The sequence below is a fragment of the Tupaia chinensis genome, unplaced genomic scaffold (assembly GCF_000334495.1).
Source record: "Tupaia chinensis unplaced genomic scaffold, TupChi_1.0 Scaffold144276_1, whole genome shotgun sequence".
In the NCBI taxonomy this organism is placed as follows: Eukaryota; Metazoa; Chordata; class Mammalia; order Scandentia; family Tupaiidae; genus Tupaia; species Tupaia belangeri.
Genome location: NW_006204133.1, coordinates 1,224,306 through 1,236,291, shown reverse-complemented (window position 1 = coordinate 1,236,291; position 11,986 = coordinate 1,224,306). Strand labels below are relative to the sequence as shown.

The 11,986-nt window shown below is 60.1% G+C and overlaps 1 protein-coding gene across 1 annotated transcript; it reads left to right on the top strand.

Annotated features, from left to right (window-relative positions):
• The first annotated feature begins 56 nt into the window (after window positions 1–56).
• Window positions 57–10,235, top strand: SEMA4C (semaphorin 4C). The gene is given in 16 exon segments (XM_014583437.2): window positions 57–178; window positions 1,476–1,621; window positions 3,021–3,169; window positions 3,423–3,485; window positions 3,602–3,700; window positions 3,801–3,897; window positions 3,993–4,109; window positions 4,192–4,343; window positions 4,424–4,599; window positions 4,923–5,067; window positions 5,156–5,378; window positions 5,486–5,598; window positions 6,807–6,964; window positions 7,050–7,120; window positions 8,565–8,781; window positions 8,783–10,235. Coding segments are annotated over 15 exon segments (2,493 nt in total). The 5' UTR covers window positions 57–178; window positions 1,476–1,512; the 3' UTR covers window positions 9,387–10,235.
• The last annotated feature ends 1,751 nt before the right edge of the window (window positions 10,236–11,986 follow it).

The window sequence follows — 11,986 nt, the reverse complement described above, 5'->3', positions numbered from 1 at the left end:
CTGTCCTCGACCAACTCCTCCGGGTGGGCTAGGGTGCGGGCGCACCTCCTGGCCCCCGCACCTCTCCCTCCACCCCCTCTTGGCCGCCAGCTTCCCCCGCCCTGGGAGGAGCTGGGGGTGGGGGCACCGCTGCGCGGGCGGATCCTGAGCGCGCCACAGGGTCCAGCCCGAGCCTGGGGTAAGGGGCAAAGGGAGGGCAGGGGGGGTGTATTGGGGGACCGGCCAGGGGCGAGCGGAGTCCCCGGCTGCCCCCTCCGCCCTTCCCGCGCTGGGATTCTAAGCCGACAGGGGGCGTCCGCAGGCCGGCTCCGACACGCTCCCAGCGCCGCCGCTTTGTTTGCATTCAAATCCCCGGAGCTGGGGGAGGGGAGAACCCGATGGGACCCGGGACGAGGTCTTGTCCCGCACCCTTTGTTTTGGGGTGAGCAGGTCCCCAGCTTTTGTGTCCTTGTACCCAGCACGGATGGACACTGGGGCAGTGGAGACCAATCCCGATGGCTTGCCTAGGCCAGGGTCCGCGGGGCGCAATCCCCGACTTGGAAAGCCTGGTCAGAGCCGGGGGAGCGCATCCGGCGCCGACGGTGCGCGCCCAGCGGTGCACGAGGAACCCCCTCGTGCTCCCCACCCTCTTTCACTTCCCCCGCCCCGCCTGCCGGGAGATCCCTGATGAGACCAGAGCCGCTGTTATCCTGCCGCCCCTCTGCCCGAGGGCTCTCGTCTCATCTGAGGCTGTGCGAGGGACAGGATGAGGGCCTGGTCATTTCCACGCCCATCCCACCCACTTCCTGCCTCCCTCTTGGGCAACAAAGGGGCCTCGGGAAGCTGGGCCCCTTCGGCTCCCGGCCCCACTCCCACTCGGCCGGAGCCGAAGGAGCCCAGCTCCCACTCCTGTCCTGCTGATGTGGAACGGGGTTGTGGGCTCTGCCCGGCCATGCCTCGGGGCAGGGAACAGCGGTCCCCCTCTGGGGTCTTCCCAGCAGCCCACCCCTCCTCACCCTCTCTCGCCAGCTGAGGGGGTTGCCTGCCAGAATGAGGTCTTGGCTGGCTGGAGCCCCAGTAGAGGCAGGTCTTGCTTCCTGAGGTTATTTCAGGAAACGCAAATCTTTTAGGCCTGAGCCCTGGATAAAACGGTTCCCCTCCTAATTTTTTAAACAACTCCCTGTTGAGCAGAGGGAGTGGGGGGAGGGCCTAGAGGAGGCCAAGGAGGGCTTCTTGGAGTCTGTCCATCCTCCAGTTGACCCAGTTCCTCCCGTGCCCCCGGGGTGAGCCCATGTCTTTTGGGGACAAAGGAGGGGGGGTGAGGCCAGGTCTGGGGAACTAGGTCTCCCTCCAAAGAGAAGAACATCGGGACGTCCTGGGCTCCTGCAGAGGCCTGGCCAGGTGCTGTGTCCTCTCCTGTCTGCCTGTGGGGTGGGGGTGCACGTCTGGTCTGTTTTCTGGGGCTGTGATTCTGACTCCTTCTTTTCCCTCAGCAGGGCAGCTGGCCTGGATCTCAGAGCTGGGGTGTGTGCCATGGCCCCACACTGGGCTGTCTGGCTGCTGGCAGCAGGGCTCTGGGGCCTGGGCATTGGGGCCGAGGTGTGGTGGAACCTTGTACCCCGGAAGACAGTCTCTTCTGGAGGTGAGTGTCTGAAGTCCGGCAGGAGGGATCCAGGGAGAAGAGAGAGGCTGCCAGGGAACTGCCCCCAGTAATGTGCCTGGTACAGCTTTCTAAGAAACACAAGTGGCCCCAGGGACCCAGGACGGGTAGTTTGCCTCCTTCTGACTCTTAGGATGGCTCTGGAGGAAATCTCTTGCCAACCCCCCACCCCAGGCCTGGCTGCCCTCAGATGTGAGGGAGAGGCCATTCTCCTTACGCTGGACTGCCACCAGTGCTGGGGTCCTGGAGAGAAGCCCAAACCGGGCTGGGCTATACAGAAACTAAGGCCATGTCTGTCTGTCCTGCACCCGCCCCCCCACCCCCAGTCTTTTAGCTGTCAGTCCGTAGGAGCCCCCTCAGAGACCCCTCTGCTGCCCCTACGCTCATGCCCTCTGGTGGCCCGGGATGCATGTGTGTATGTGCAGGTGCTCACACTGGGGGGACAGCATGGGCTAGCGGCCCTCCTCGTGCACACACACCTGCACGAAGAGGTGATGTCAGGTGTTTGTATCGCCCGTGTGCTCTGGGGACCTGGGATGAGCTCACCTCCCTCAGGCTCCACTCAGGTGCTAATGAAGCCCGCCTCTGCCGACCTGTGTCAGTCTGCCGTTGCCCCCAAAGACTAAGGCTGGTTTGGGGAGACCCTGAGGACATGTTGGCAGCTATTTTGGGGGCTGATGTAGGACTGAATGAATGTTGTAGTGCTCTGTGTGCAGGATGACAGCAGGGTTCCCCAGGTCCCTGGCTTCAGCGCTATCTCTGGTCCCCAAGCTCTGGTCTCCCTGACTGTCCTGGCTTGGCCACTTTCACCTCCTGCCATGCCCTCCTGTCCCAGTGGCCAGCTGTGCCGTGTCTCTGGCCGCCTGGATTTCGGTCCTGCTGGTGAGAAGGGTTTCCCGAGGCAAGGAGTATTCAGACTGTTCTGTACCTCCTGCCCTGCTGGGTTTGTGGGGGCCTGGCTGGACCTGTCTGAGCAGTGGGCAGCAGAGCGAAGAAGGAAGCAGGGGGTGGGGGTGCCCAGCTCTGGCCGCTGACCCTGGGAGTGAGAGCCATCAGTCCGATGGCTTCCTCTGGCCGGAAGCTGTGGCTAAGATACCCTTCCTTCCTCCTCACCAGCCGGATTTGTCTCCTCCCGGACTGGGGAAGGCCAGGGAGGCCGGGGTGGAGCTGACAGAGCCAAGAGGCTATTGAGAAGATGCCCTTCATTGGCTGTCAGGGCTCTGCTGGCATCCGCTTATAGGGGAAGCTGAAGTGGGGAGCCAGGGTGATATGACTAGCCCAGAAGACCACCTTACAGAGGAGGACTGGCTGTGGGAGAGAGGGAGCCTGGACCCCTACCCTCCCTGGCCCTCCTCACCCCCACCTGTCCCTGTCCCTGCAGAGCTGGCCACAGTGGTGCGACGCTTCTCCCAGACGGGCATCCAGGACTTCCTGACGCTGACCCTGACGGAGCGCACCGGCCTGCTATACGTGGGGGCCCGCGAGGCCCTGTTTGCCTTCAGCATGGAGGCTCTGGAGCTGCAAGGAGTGGTGAGAGGTGGGGCAGCGGGAGGCGCACAGGCCGGGTGAGGGGGCAGGACCAGAGGGGCTCCGCTTGGTCAGGCTGCCCCAGCCAGCTGCCCCAAGGAGGTTTCGCACTGCCCTCCTCTCCTCCTAGCACTTCGTGGGTACCACATGGTGGGGAGGCGGGGGCCCTGTCCTCACTGAAGGAAGCCCCCCGAGGACTAGGCCCGAGTCTGCACTGGGTGCTCCTGGTTGCTGACATGCCTCTCCCTGTCCCCAGATCTCCTGGGAGGCCCCGACTGAGAAGAAGACCGAGTGTATCCAGAAAGGGAAGAGTAACCAGGTGGGTGCCCGGAGCTACCTTTGTCCCAGAGCTGGTCTGCAGCTGGTTCTTAGCCCCAGTGGTGCTGCTTCTCGGATCCTCAGATCCCTACTAACTGGACACCTGTCTGTCCCTAGACGGAGTGCTTCAACTTCATCCGCTTCCTGCAGCCCTATAACGCCTCCCACTTGTACGTCTGTGGCACCTATGCCTTCCAGCCCAAGTGCACCTACATCGTAAGTCTACCCCTCTCCACACAGGACCTCCCACCCCGCCCCGGGCAGGCCCTGGTGCCCTGCCTTTGCGCCTCTTCTCACGGCCTCCTCCTCTGCCCAGGACATGCTCACTTTCACCTTGGAGCGTGGAGAATTGGAGGACGGGAAGGGGAAGTGTCCCTATGACCCAGCTAAGGGCCACACTGGCCTCCTTGTGGGTGAGTGGCTGCCCCGATGCAGGCTGAGCGAGTCCCCAGGGCCAGGGTGCCACTCTGGTCGGAGCAGGTCCACGTCTCACCTCTGCCTCCTGTAGACGGTGAGCTGTACTCGGCCACGCTCAACAACTTCCTGGGCACGGAGCCCGTCATTCTGCGCAACATGGGGCCCCACCACGCCATGAAGACAGAGTACCTGGCCTTCTGGCTCAATGGTGAGGGCCTGAGGGAGCCAGGACTGGGAGGGCCTGGGGGTGGGCGGCACTCTGGCGCTGATGCCCCCTCGCCTTCCCACAGAACCTCATTTCGTGGGCTCTGCCTACGTACCTGAGAGTGTGGGGAGCTTCACGGGCGACGACGACAAGATCTACTTCTTCTTCAGCGAGCGGGCGGTGGAGTATGACTGCTATGCCGAGCAGGTGGTGGCTCGAGTGGCCCGTATCTGCAAGGTACCGAGTCCTGCCTCAGAGGGCCCCGGGAGCCCTGCCGGCCCAGCCGCTGACCTGCAGTATCCTCTTGCATCTGCCAGGGTGACGTGGGGGGCGCACGGACCCTGCAGAGGAAGTGGACCACGTTCCTGAAGGCACGGCTGGTGTGCTCTGCCCCCGACTGGCAGCTCTACTTCAACCAGCTGCAGGCAGTGCACACCCTGCAGGGCACCTCCTGGCATAACACCACCTTCTTTGGGGTTTTTCGGGCACGATGGTGAGTTGGCCAAGAAGCTCTGTGATCAGGAGAAGTAGGTGCTCAGGGTAGGGGTGGTGGATGGGTGTGAGGGCCTAGACCTGTCCTCTGGGGAAGTCCAGGTGGTCAGTTGTCCAGAATGCTGGGCACCTGCCCCTTTCAAAGCTGCCCTGGGGAATTGGGCAGGGCCCCGCCCAGAGGGTGCTGTAGGGCTGCCAGCGCGTCTTCATGCCCATGAGTGCTTGTGCTGGGCCTTGCCGGCCTGCTGTCTGCCCAGTACTGGAGTGACATGAGGCTGGGGTCACCACTCCTGACGCTTGGAGTTTCCTCCCTCGCTGTGACAGGGGCGACGTGGACCTGTCAGCCATCTGCGAGTACCATCTGGAAGAGATCCAACAGGTGTTCGAGGGTCCCTACAAAGAGTACCACGAGCAAGCCCAGAAGTGGGGCCGCTACACTGACCCCATACCCACCCCTCGGCCCGGCTCGGTGAGTCTCCAGGGCAGGGCTGTGTTCTCGCCTCCGCACAGCGCTGTCTCTACCCTGCTGACGGCTCTCTCTCCATCCTAACCCCCAGTGCATCAACAACTGGCACCGACGCCACGGCTACACCAGCTCTCTGGAGCTGCCTGACAACACCCTCAACTTCATTAAGAAGCACCCACTGATGGAGGAGCAGGTGGGGCCTCAGTGGGGCCGCCCCCTGCTAGTGAAGAAGGACACTAACTTCACCCACCTGGTGGCTGACCGGGTCAGAGGACTGGACGGAGCCACCTATACGGTCCTGTTCATTGGCACGGGTAGGCACGTGGGCGCATGGGATGGTTGTTGGGGGCTGGACCAGGGAGATCCGGAGCTGCCCCAGGGCCTCTTGCCCTCCCTTTACACCTTCCCTCTCCGCCCCCAGGAGATGGCTGGCTGCTCAAAGCCGTGAGCCTGGGGCCCTGGGTCCACCTGATTGAGGAGCTGCAGGTGTTTGACCAGGAGCCCGTGGAAAGCCTGGTGCTGTCTCAGAGCAAGGTAAGTCAGGCCCACGTGCTGCCAGCCCAGCGCCGCCCTGGCTCCCTCCCCATATCTGTCTGCTTTCCCCACTGGGGCTTATGAGCTGAGCCAGCAAGGCACACCTCGCTCAGCTTGGAGTGGGTTCCTGGAAACCAGAGCGCTAACGCAACGGAATCCGTGCTCCACAGGGCTGTTATATATAGCAGAGTCCCTGTGGGCTGCATTCCCATAACCAGGCCTTGGCAACTGCTCTCGTCGTCCTTAGACCCCTGCAAGCTGTGCTGCTGCTCTGACCGCAGCCTCGTCTCTGATCACGCCCCTGTGGCCAGACCTCCCAGGCTGCGGGCGTTCAGGCTGCCCTCCCAACTATGGCTTCCTACTGGCCACTAGCCCTTAGGTCACTGTCTGGGCACAACCTTCCCATTCTTTTTTGAAAATGTATCAGAGGGCACGTGTACTTGCCAGAGAAAGAGAGGGAGAAAGAACACCTCAGTGGGGTTTGGTCACTAGAATTCCTTCTCCATTTCTCCATCCTGTTGGAATGTGAGGCGCAGGTGCACACACACGTACCTGGTGTGTTTTTCAAGCTGCCAGGGCTGGGATTTGAACTGCACAGCCAGCCATGTGGGATCTGGGTCCCCTAACCACTAGGCCATAGGGCCAGCCCCCAGTCTTCCCCTACTTGAGCGTTTCCCTGGAGTGCTTGCACTTTATGGTCATGCACTGCTGTTTTCTGGCGTGGAGACAGCACCCCTGAACTTGGATTTGTTTGCCTTTTACCAGCCTTTGTGACTCAAAATTGTTCCCTAGCGCATGGAATAATGGCAGAAAGAATGTGATTGAATAAACACACAGATTGGCAGTCACCATTCAGACAGGAAAATACCTTATGCTGTGCTGTGCTATTGTGAGGGCTGCTGGGCCTTGAGAAAAACATGCTCCTACACTGTGTGTGTGTGTGCGCATGTGTGAGTGATTGCACCTCTCAGCCTCTCAAGGCTGTTGCCCGTCCCTCTCTAAGAAGGTCATGTCCGTAAGGTGCTTAGGATTGATTGCGTCTGGATTGTCTTAGTCTCTGCATTCTTTGGTTCTTAGATTGTTCCTTCAGGACTATGGCTCTGCCTTCCTCTGGGCACCTCTGTCTCTGTGTTGTGTCCCGGTCCTGCAGCCTCTCCCATGGGTGTGACAGTGCTGACCCTCCCATGCTGTGCGGGATTCTCTTGCAGAAGCTGATCTTCGCTGGCTCCCGCTCTCAGCTGGTTCAGCTGCCCCTGGCAGACTGCGTGAAGTACCGGTCCTGTGTGGACTGCGTGCTCGCCCGGGACCCCTACTGCGCCTGGAACGTCAGCACCAGCCGCTGTGTGGCTGTGGGTGGCCACTCGGGGTGAGTTGGGCTCTGACGTGCTGGGACCAAGAGGAGTGGCGGGGTGCCTAGAGCCAGGCTCTGACGGACTCTGCTCCCCTGCCAGATCCCTGCTGATCCAGCATGTGACGGTCTCGGACTCCTTGGGCATTTGCAACTTCCCTGGCAATAAGAAAGGTGAGCTGTCTTTTCTGTCCCCGTCTCGTTTCGGTTCTGTTATTCACCACGTGCACTCCAGAGAGGAGAGGGAGGAGAAAGCACCCCCTGATGGGGCATAGTCATGCTGCAGTCCCTCCTCCATTTTTCCATCCTGTTGGGATTTGGGGCACACACATGTACACCTGGTGTGTTTTATAAACTTCCAGGGCCAAGATTCAAACTGTGGTCAGCCATGTGAGTTCTGACTCCCTTAACAACCGGACCACAGGGGCCTTTTTTTTTTTTTTTTAAAGAGATATTTTTGCTGTAGGGGTGCGTACACTTGCCAGAGAGACAGAAAGCGAGAAGTCACGCCCTAGGAGGGATGGCCACGCCACAGTCCCTTCTCCATTCTCCCCCCCTTGGCTGCTGGTCACTATAGGGATTTTGGGTATGCATGCATACCTGCTCAGCATGAGTTTGTTTGTTTGTCTATTTACTTATTTATTTATTTTGGAGAGGTTTTTGCTATAGGGCGCATGCGCTTACCAGAAAGACAAAGAGAGACAGAGAGATAGAAAGTGAGAAATCACTCCCCAGAGGGAATGGCTATGCCGCAATCCCTTCTCCATTCTCTTCTTGGGATCTTGGGCATGCACGCACACGCGTCCGGCGTGAGTTTTAAGCCACCGGGTCCGGGACTCGAACTGCAGTCGGCTATGTGGGAGTTCAGTGACATAGCCATTACGCTAACTGCTGGTGCCCTCAGCATGAGTTTTAAGCCACCTGGTCTGGGACTCAGACCGTGGTTGACTACATGGGAGTCCAGCAACGCACTTGCTATGCCATCTGCTGGTCCCACGGCCTTGATTTTAAAATTTTTTTCTTGAAGTGAGAGAGAGTAGAAGAAGCCCCTCAGCAGAAACTTATCATGCAGTGTTCCCCTTTTCCCAGTCCTCCAGCTCCTCTGGACCCTGGGTGTCCTCAGGTGCACCTGGTACATTTCCAGGCCCACCATCCAGGAATCCGCACCTGCGGTCAGCCACATGGCTTCCAGCATTGCAGTCCAGTACACTGTGGACCATGCCACTGAGGCCAGGCCCCTCCCTTTTTTTTTTTTTTTTTTTTTGAGGTTTTTGCTATAGAGTGTGTGTGCTCGCCAGACAGACAGAGACAGAGAGACAGAAAGCGAGAAATCACCCCCCGGGGGTACGGCCACGCCGCAATCCCTTCTCCATTCTCTTCTCGGGATCTTGGGCACGTGCGCACACGCGCCCAGCGTGAGTTTAAGCAACCAGGTCTGGGGACTCAAACCGCGGTCAACTACATGGGAGTTCAGCGACATAGGCATTACGCCAACTGCTGGTCCTAAGGCCCCTCCTGTTTTTAAAGGGCCCTGGGCCAGAGCTGGGATTTCTCGCCTCCCCTTGGCTGCTGGTCTTCCGCACTGACCTCTGCTCTCTCTTTTTCTCTGCTGCTGCAGTCAGGCTCACTCCCAAAAACATCACGGTGGTGGTGGGCACAGACCTGGTGCTGCCCTGCCGCCTCTCCTCCAACCTGGCCCGGGCTCGCTGGACCTTCGGGGGCCGGGACCTACCTGTGGAACAGCCTGGCTCCTTCCTCTATGACGCACGGCTACAGGCCCTGGTCCTGATGGCTGCCCAGCCACGCCATGCCGGCGCCTCCCCCTGCTTTTCGGAAGTTGGCTGCTGAAGTCTACCTTGTGGCCGTGGGGTCGGGCCCGTCGGTGATGCTGGAGGCCCGGGCGCCCTTGGAAAACCTGGGGCTGGTGTGGCTGGCTGTGGTGGCCCTGGGGGCCGTGTGCCTGGTGCTGCTGCTGCTCGTCTTGTCCCTACGCCGGCGGCTGCGGGAAGAGCTGGAAAAAGGAGCCAAGGCGGCCGAGAGGACCCTGGTGTACCCTCTGGAGCTGCCCAAGGAGCCCACCAGTCCCCCTTTCCGGCCTGGCCCCGAAACAGATGAGAAACTTTGGGATCCTGTTGGCTACTACTACTCAGATGGCTCCCTCAAGATTGTGCCTGGACACGCCCGGTGTCAGCCCGGGGGTGGGCCCCCTTCTCCACCCCCGGGCATCCCGGGGCAGCCCCTGCCCTCTCCGACTCGGCTTCACCTGGGGGGTGGGAGGAACTCAAATGCCAACGGTTATGTTCGCTTGCAGCTCGGAGGTGAGGACCGGGGAGGGCTTGGGCATGGGCACCCCCTGCCTGAGCTCGCCGACGAACTGAGGCGCAAACTGCAGCAGCGCCAGCCCCTGCCGGACTCCAACCCCGAGGAGTCGTCGGTATGAGGGACCCGAGACGTCGGCCGAGAGCGTGGGAGGTGGAGCTTCTACTTTGCACAGGCACCAGCTACCTCAGGGACATGGCCCGAGCACTGCTGGCCGGGGACAGATGCCACTGGCCCTGCTCGGCCATGGGGACCTGCTCTGCTCAGCATGGGCACTGCCACTCGTCGTGGCTCACCAGGGCACAGCCTCACAGAAGGCATCTTCCTCCTGTCTTTGAATCACAGACACACGGGACCCCAGCAGCCAAAACTCTTCAAGGCAGAAGTTGTGAGATTGTGAGTGAGTGAGTGTGTGTGTGTGTGTGTGCGTGCGTGTGCATGTGTGTGCACATGTGTAGTGATGCTGCCTTGTTTCTGTCGAGTCTTCCCCTGGCCTGGGGTCGTCCTGGTGAGTCATTGGAGCTATGAAGGGGAAGGGGTCGGATCACGTTGCCTCTCCTACCCCCACCTGTCCCCAGTGTGGGGCAGCCATGTACATATGGGGGTGGGGTGGGCAGGGTGCTGTACCCCTGTGTGGGGAGAACGCAGGGCTCGGGGTGGGCCTAGTCCTGCACCTAGGGCTGTGAATGTTTCGGGGGGGGAGGGAGATGGAGCCTCCTGTGTGTTTGGGGGGAAGGGTGGGCAGGGCCTCCCACTTGGCCCAGATATCTGGGGGTGTTTTCTACTTGTCTTCTTCCAGGCCAGGGCTGGGAAAGGCTGTGTGGGGGGACGGGAGGAGGGTGGGCGTGCTGTGGCGACTGGCATATCCTCTCCCAGCTCTAGGAGGAGGGTTCCTAACAGTGTAACTTATTGTGTCCCCGCGTATTTATTTGTTGTAAATATTTGAGTATTTTTATATTTACAAATAAAATGGAGAAAATGAAACTGATCCTGTGATGTGATAAGACACTGGGTAAAACCCACACAGTCCCAGGGTGGCCTCGGCCACTGCCTGCCTGTGCCTGCTTAGCGAGGGGGACAGCCGAGACGGCAGTGTTTTCCCACAGTGGTGGCTGTGGGGCTGGGAACCAGACCACGCCATGGCCCCTTGGGAGTCAGTCTTGGCTTCTGGCCAAAGGGAGAAGTGGGGGCACTGAGACTTGGGCGGGAGGGGAGCGGCGATTGACTTCCCAGAACTGGGAGGGTGAGTGGGAGAGGGGGCCGAAGGATGGGAGCTTCCTAGAAGCAGCTTAGGGTTGTGTAAACCAGGGAGTTGGTGTGATGACGGGGCTCCCAACCAGCTTAGGGGAGAAGAAACTATTCCCAGCTGCCTCGCTTCTAAGACTGCTAGTTCATGGCCCAGCAAGGGGAGGGAACCTAACCTGCTAGACGGGGTGAAAGACCATCCTAGCACGGTGCTGGGTGATTGTGAAGCGGCTCGCCTGGATTCTCATGTGGCATTTCTTTTTGGCTATAGGATGCATGTACAGGAGAGGCACAGAGAGAGAGGGAAAATGAGAAATCACCCCCGGGAGGATGGCCACTTGTGTTCCCTTCCCCTCCGTTCTTGGGATTTAGAGCACACACGTACACAGGCCCAGTGTACTTCTTATGCCACCCAGTCAGGGACTTGAACCGTATCGCTGGCCACATAGGAGCCAGCTACCTAAACCACCATGCCACCAGCTGCCCCCTTCTATGTTTAAGCTTATTTCTTCCATGAGAGACAGAGCGCACCCTGAGCAGCCCCTGATCCTGAGCACGCTGGTGCCTGAGGGCCCTCTCGTGTGGGTCAGCTTCGCTGAGCAAGTCTTATGATGGGTTTAGACAGTTTGATCCATTCCCATGGAGATGCAGTGAAGTACCCCCTCTATGCTAGACTTTGCGGGCCTGGGTTTCTTCCAGTGTGGACTGAGAAGACAGTCCTGCTGACTGGGACATGCATTGTCCACTTCATGCCGTCTGGGGACAGCCCAGGGGATGCTTCAATACATCAAGATCGATTGGGTACACAAGTGCCATTGCAAGGCTGGGGGGTGGTGGTATAAAGCAAGACCCTGTACCCTATTTGTCTTATGTGGGGTGCTCCTAGTGGCAGAGCAAGTCATGACTACCTGCTGCCCCTTACTGGATTTTTTTGAAGTTTCTTTCTTAAATGAGAAAGAAATAGAATGAGAGACAGAGAGGGGAAGCACTCCCAACAGGGCCTTGATGTCCTGATCCGCCCCCAGCGTCAGCCAGCCTTGGATCAGGGTGGCGCGTGCCCAGCATAGTCAGGGACACGAACCCAGAACCTTCCCGGGGGGGTCAGTCTCCAGAGCGCGGTGTGACCCTCTGCCACTGAGCCTCGCACACGCCTCTCCTCCCACCGGATTGTTTTAAGGATTGAGGGGTTAGGGGATGTCCTGAAGCCTTTCCAACGGTCACTGCCCCACCGGGACGGTTTGGAGAAGGGGTGAAAGAACACGGACCGCGCCTTGCAAGCCAGAGGGATGAGGGCGGTAACGGGAAAAGCCTCCGAGGCCTCGGGGAGGGCTGGGTCTGGGCAACGTCAGGAAAACACTCGCAGTCGGGCCTAGCAGCCTGGTCCCCACACCCTACATGGTCAAGCGGCCAGGCTGCCCTCCCCCGCGACGGCCTGTACCGACGCAGCACCGCCGCGCCCCGGCTCTCCGCCTCGCC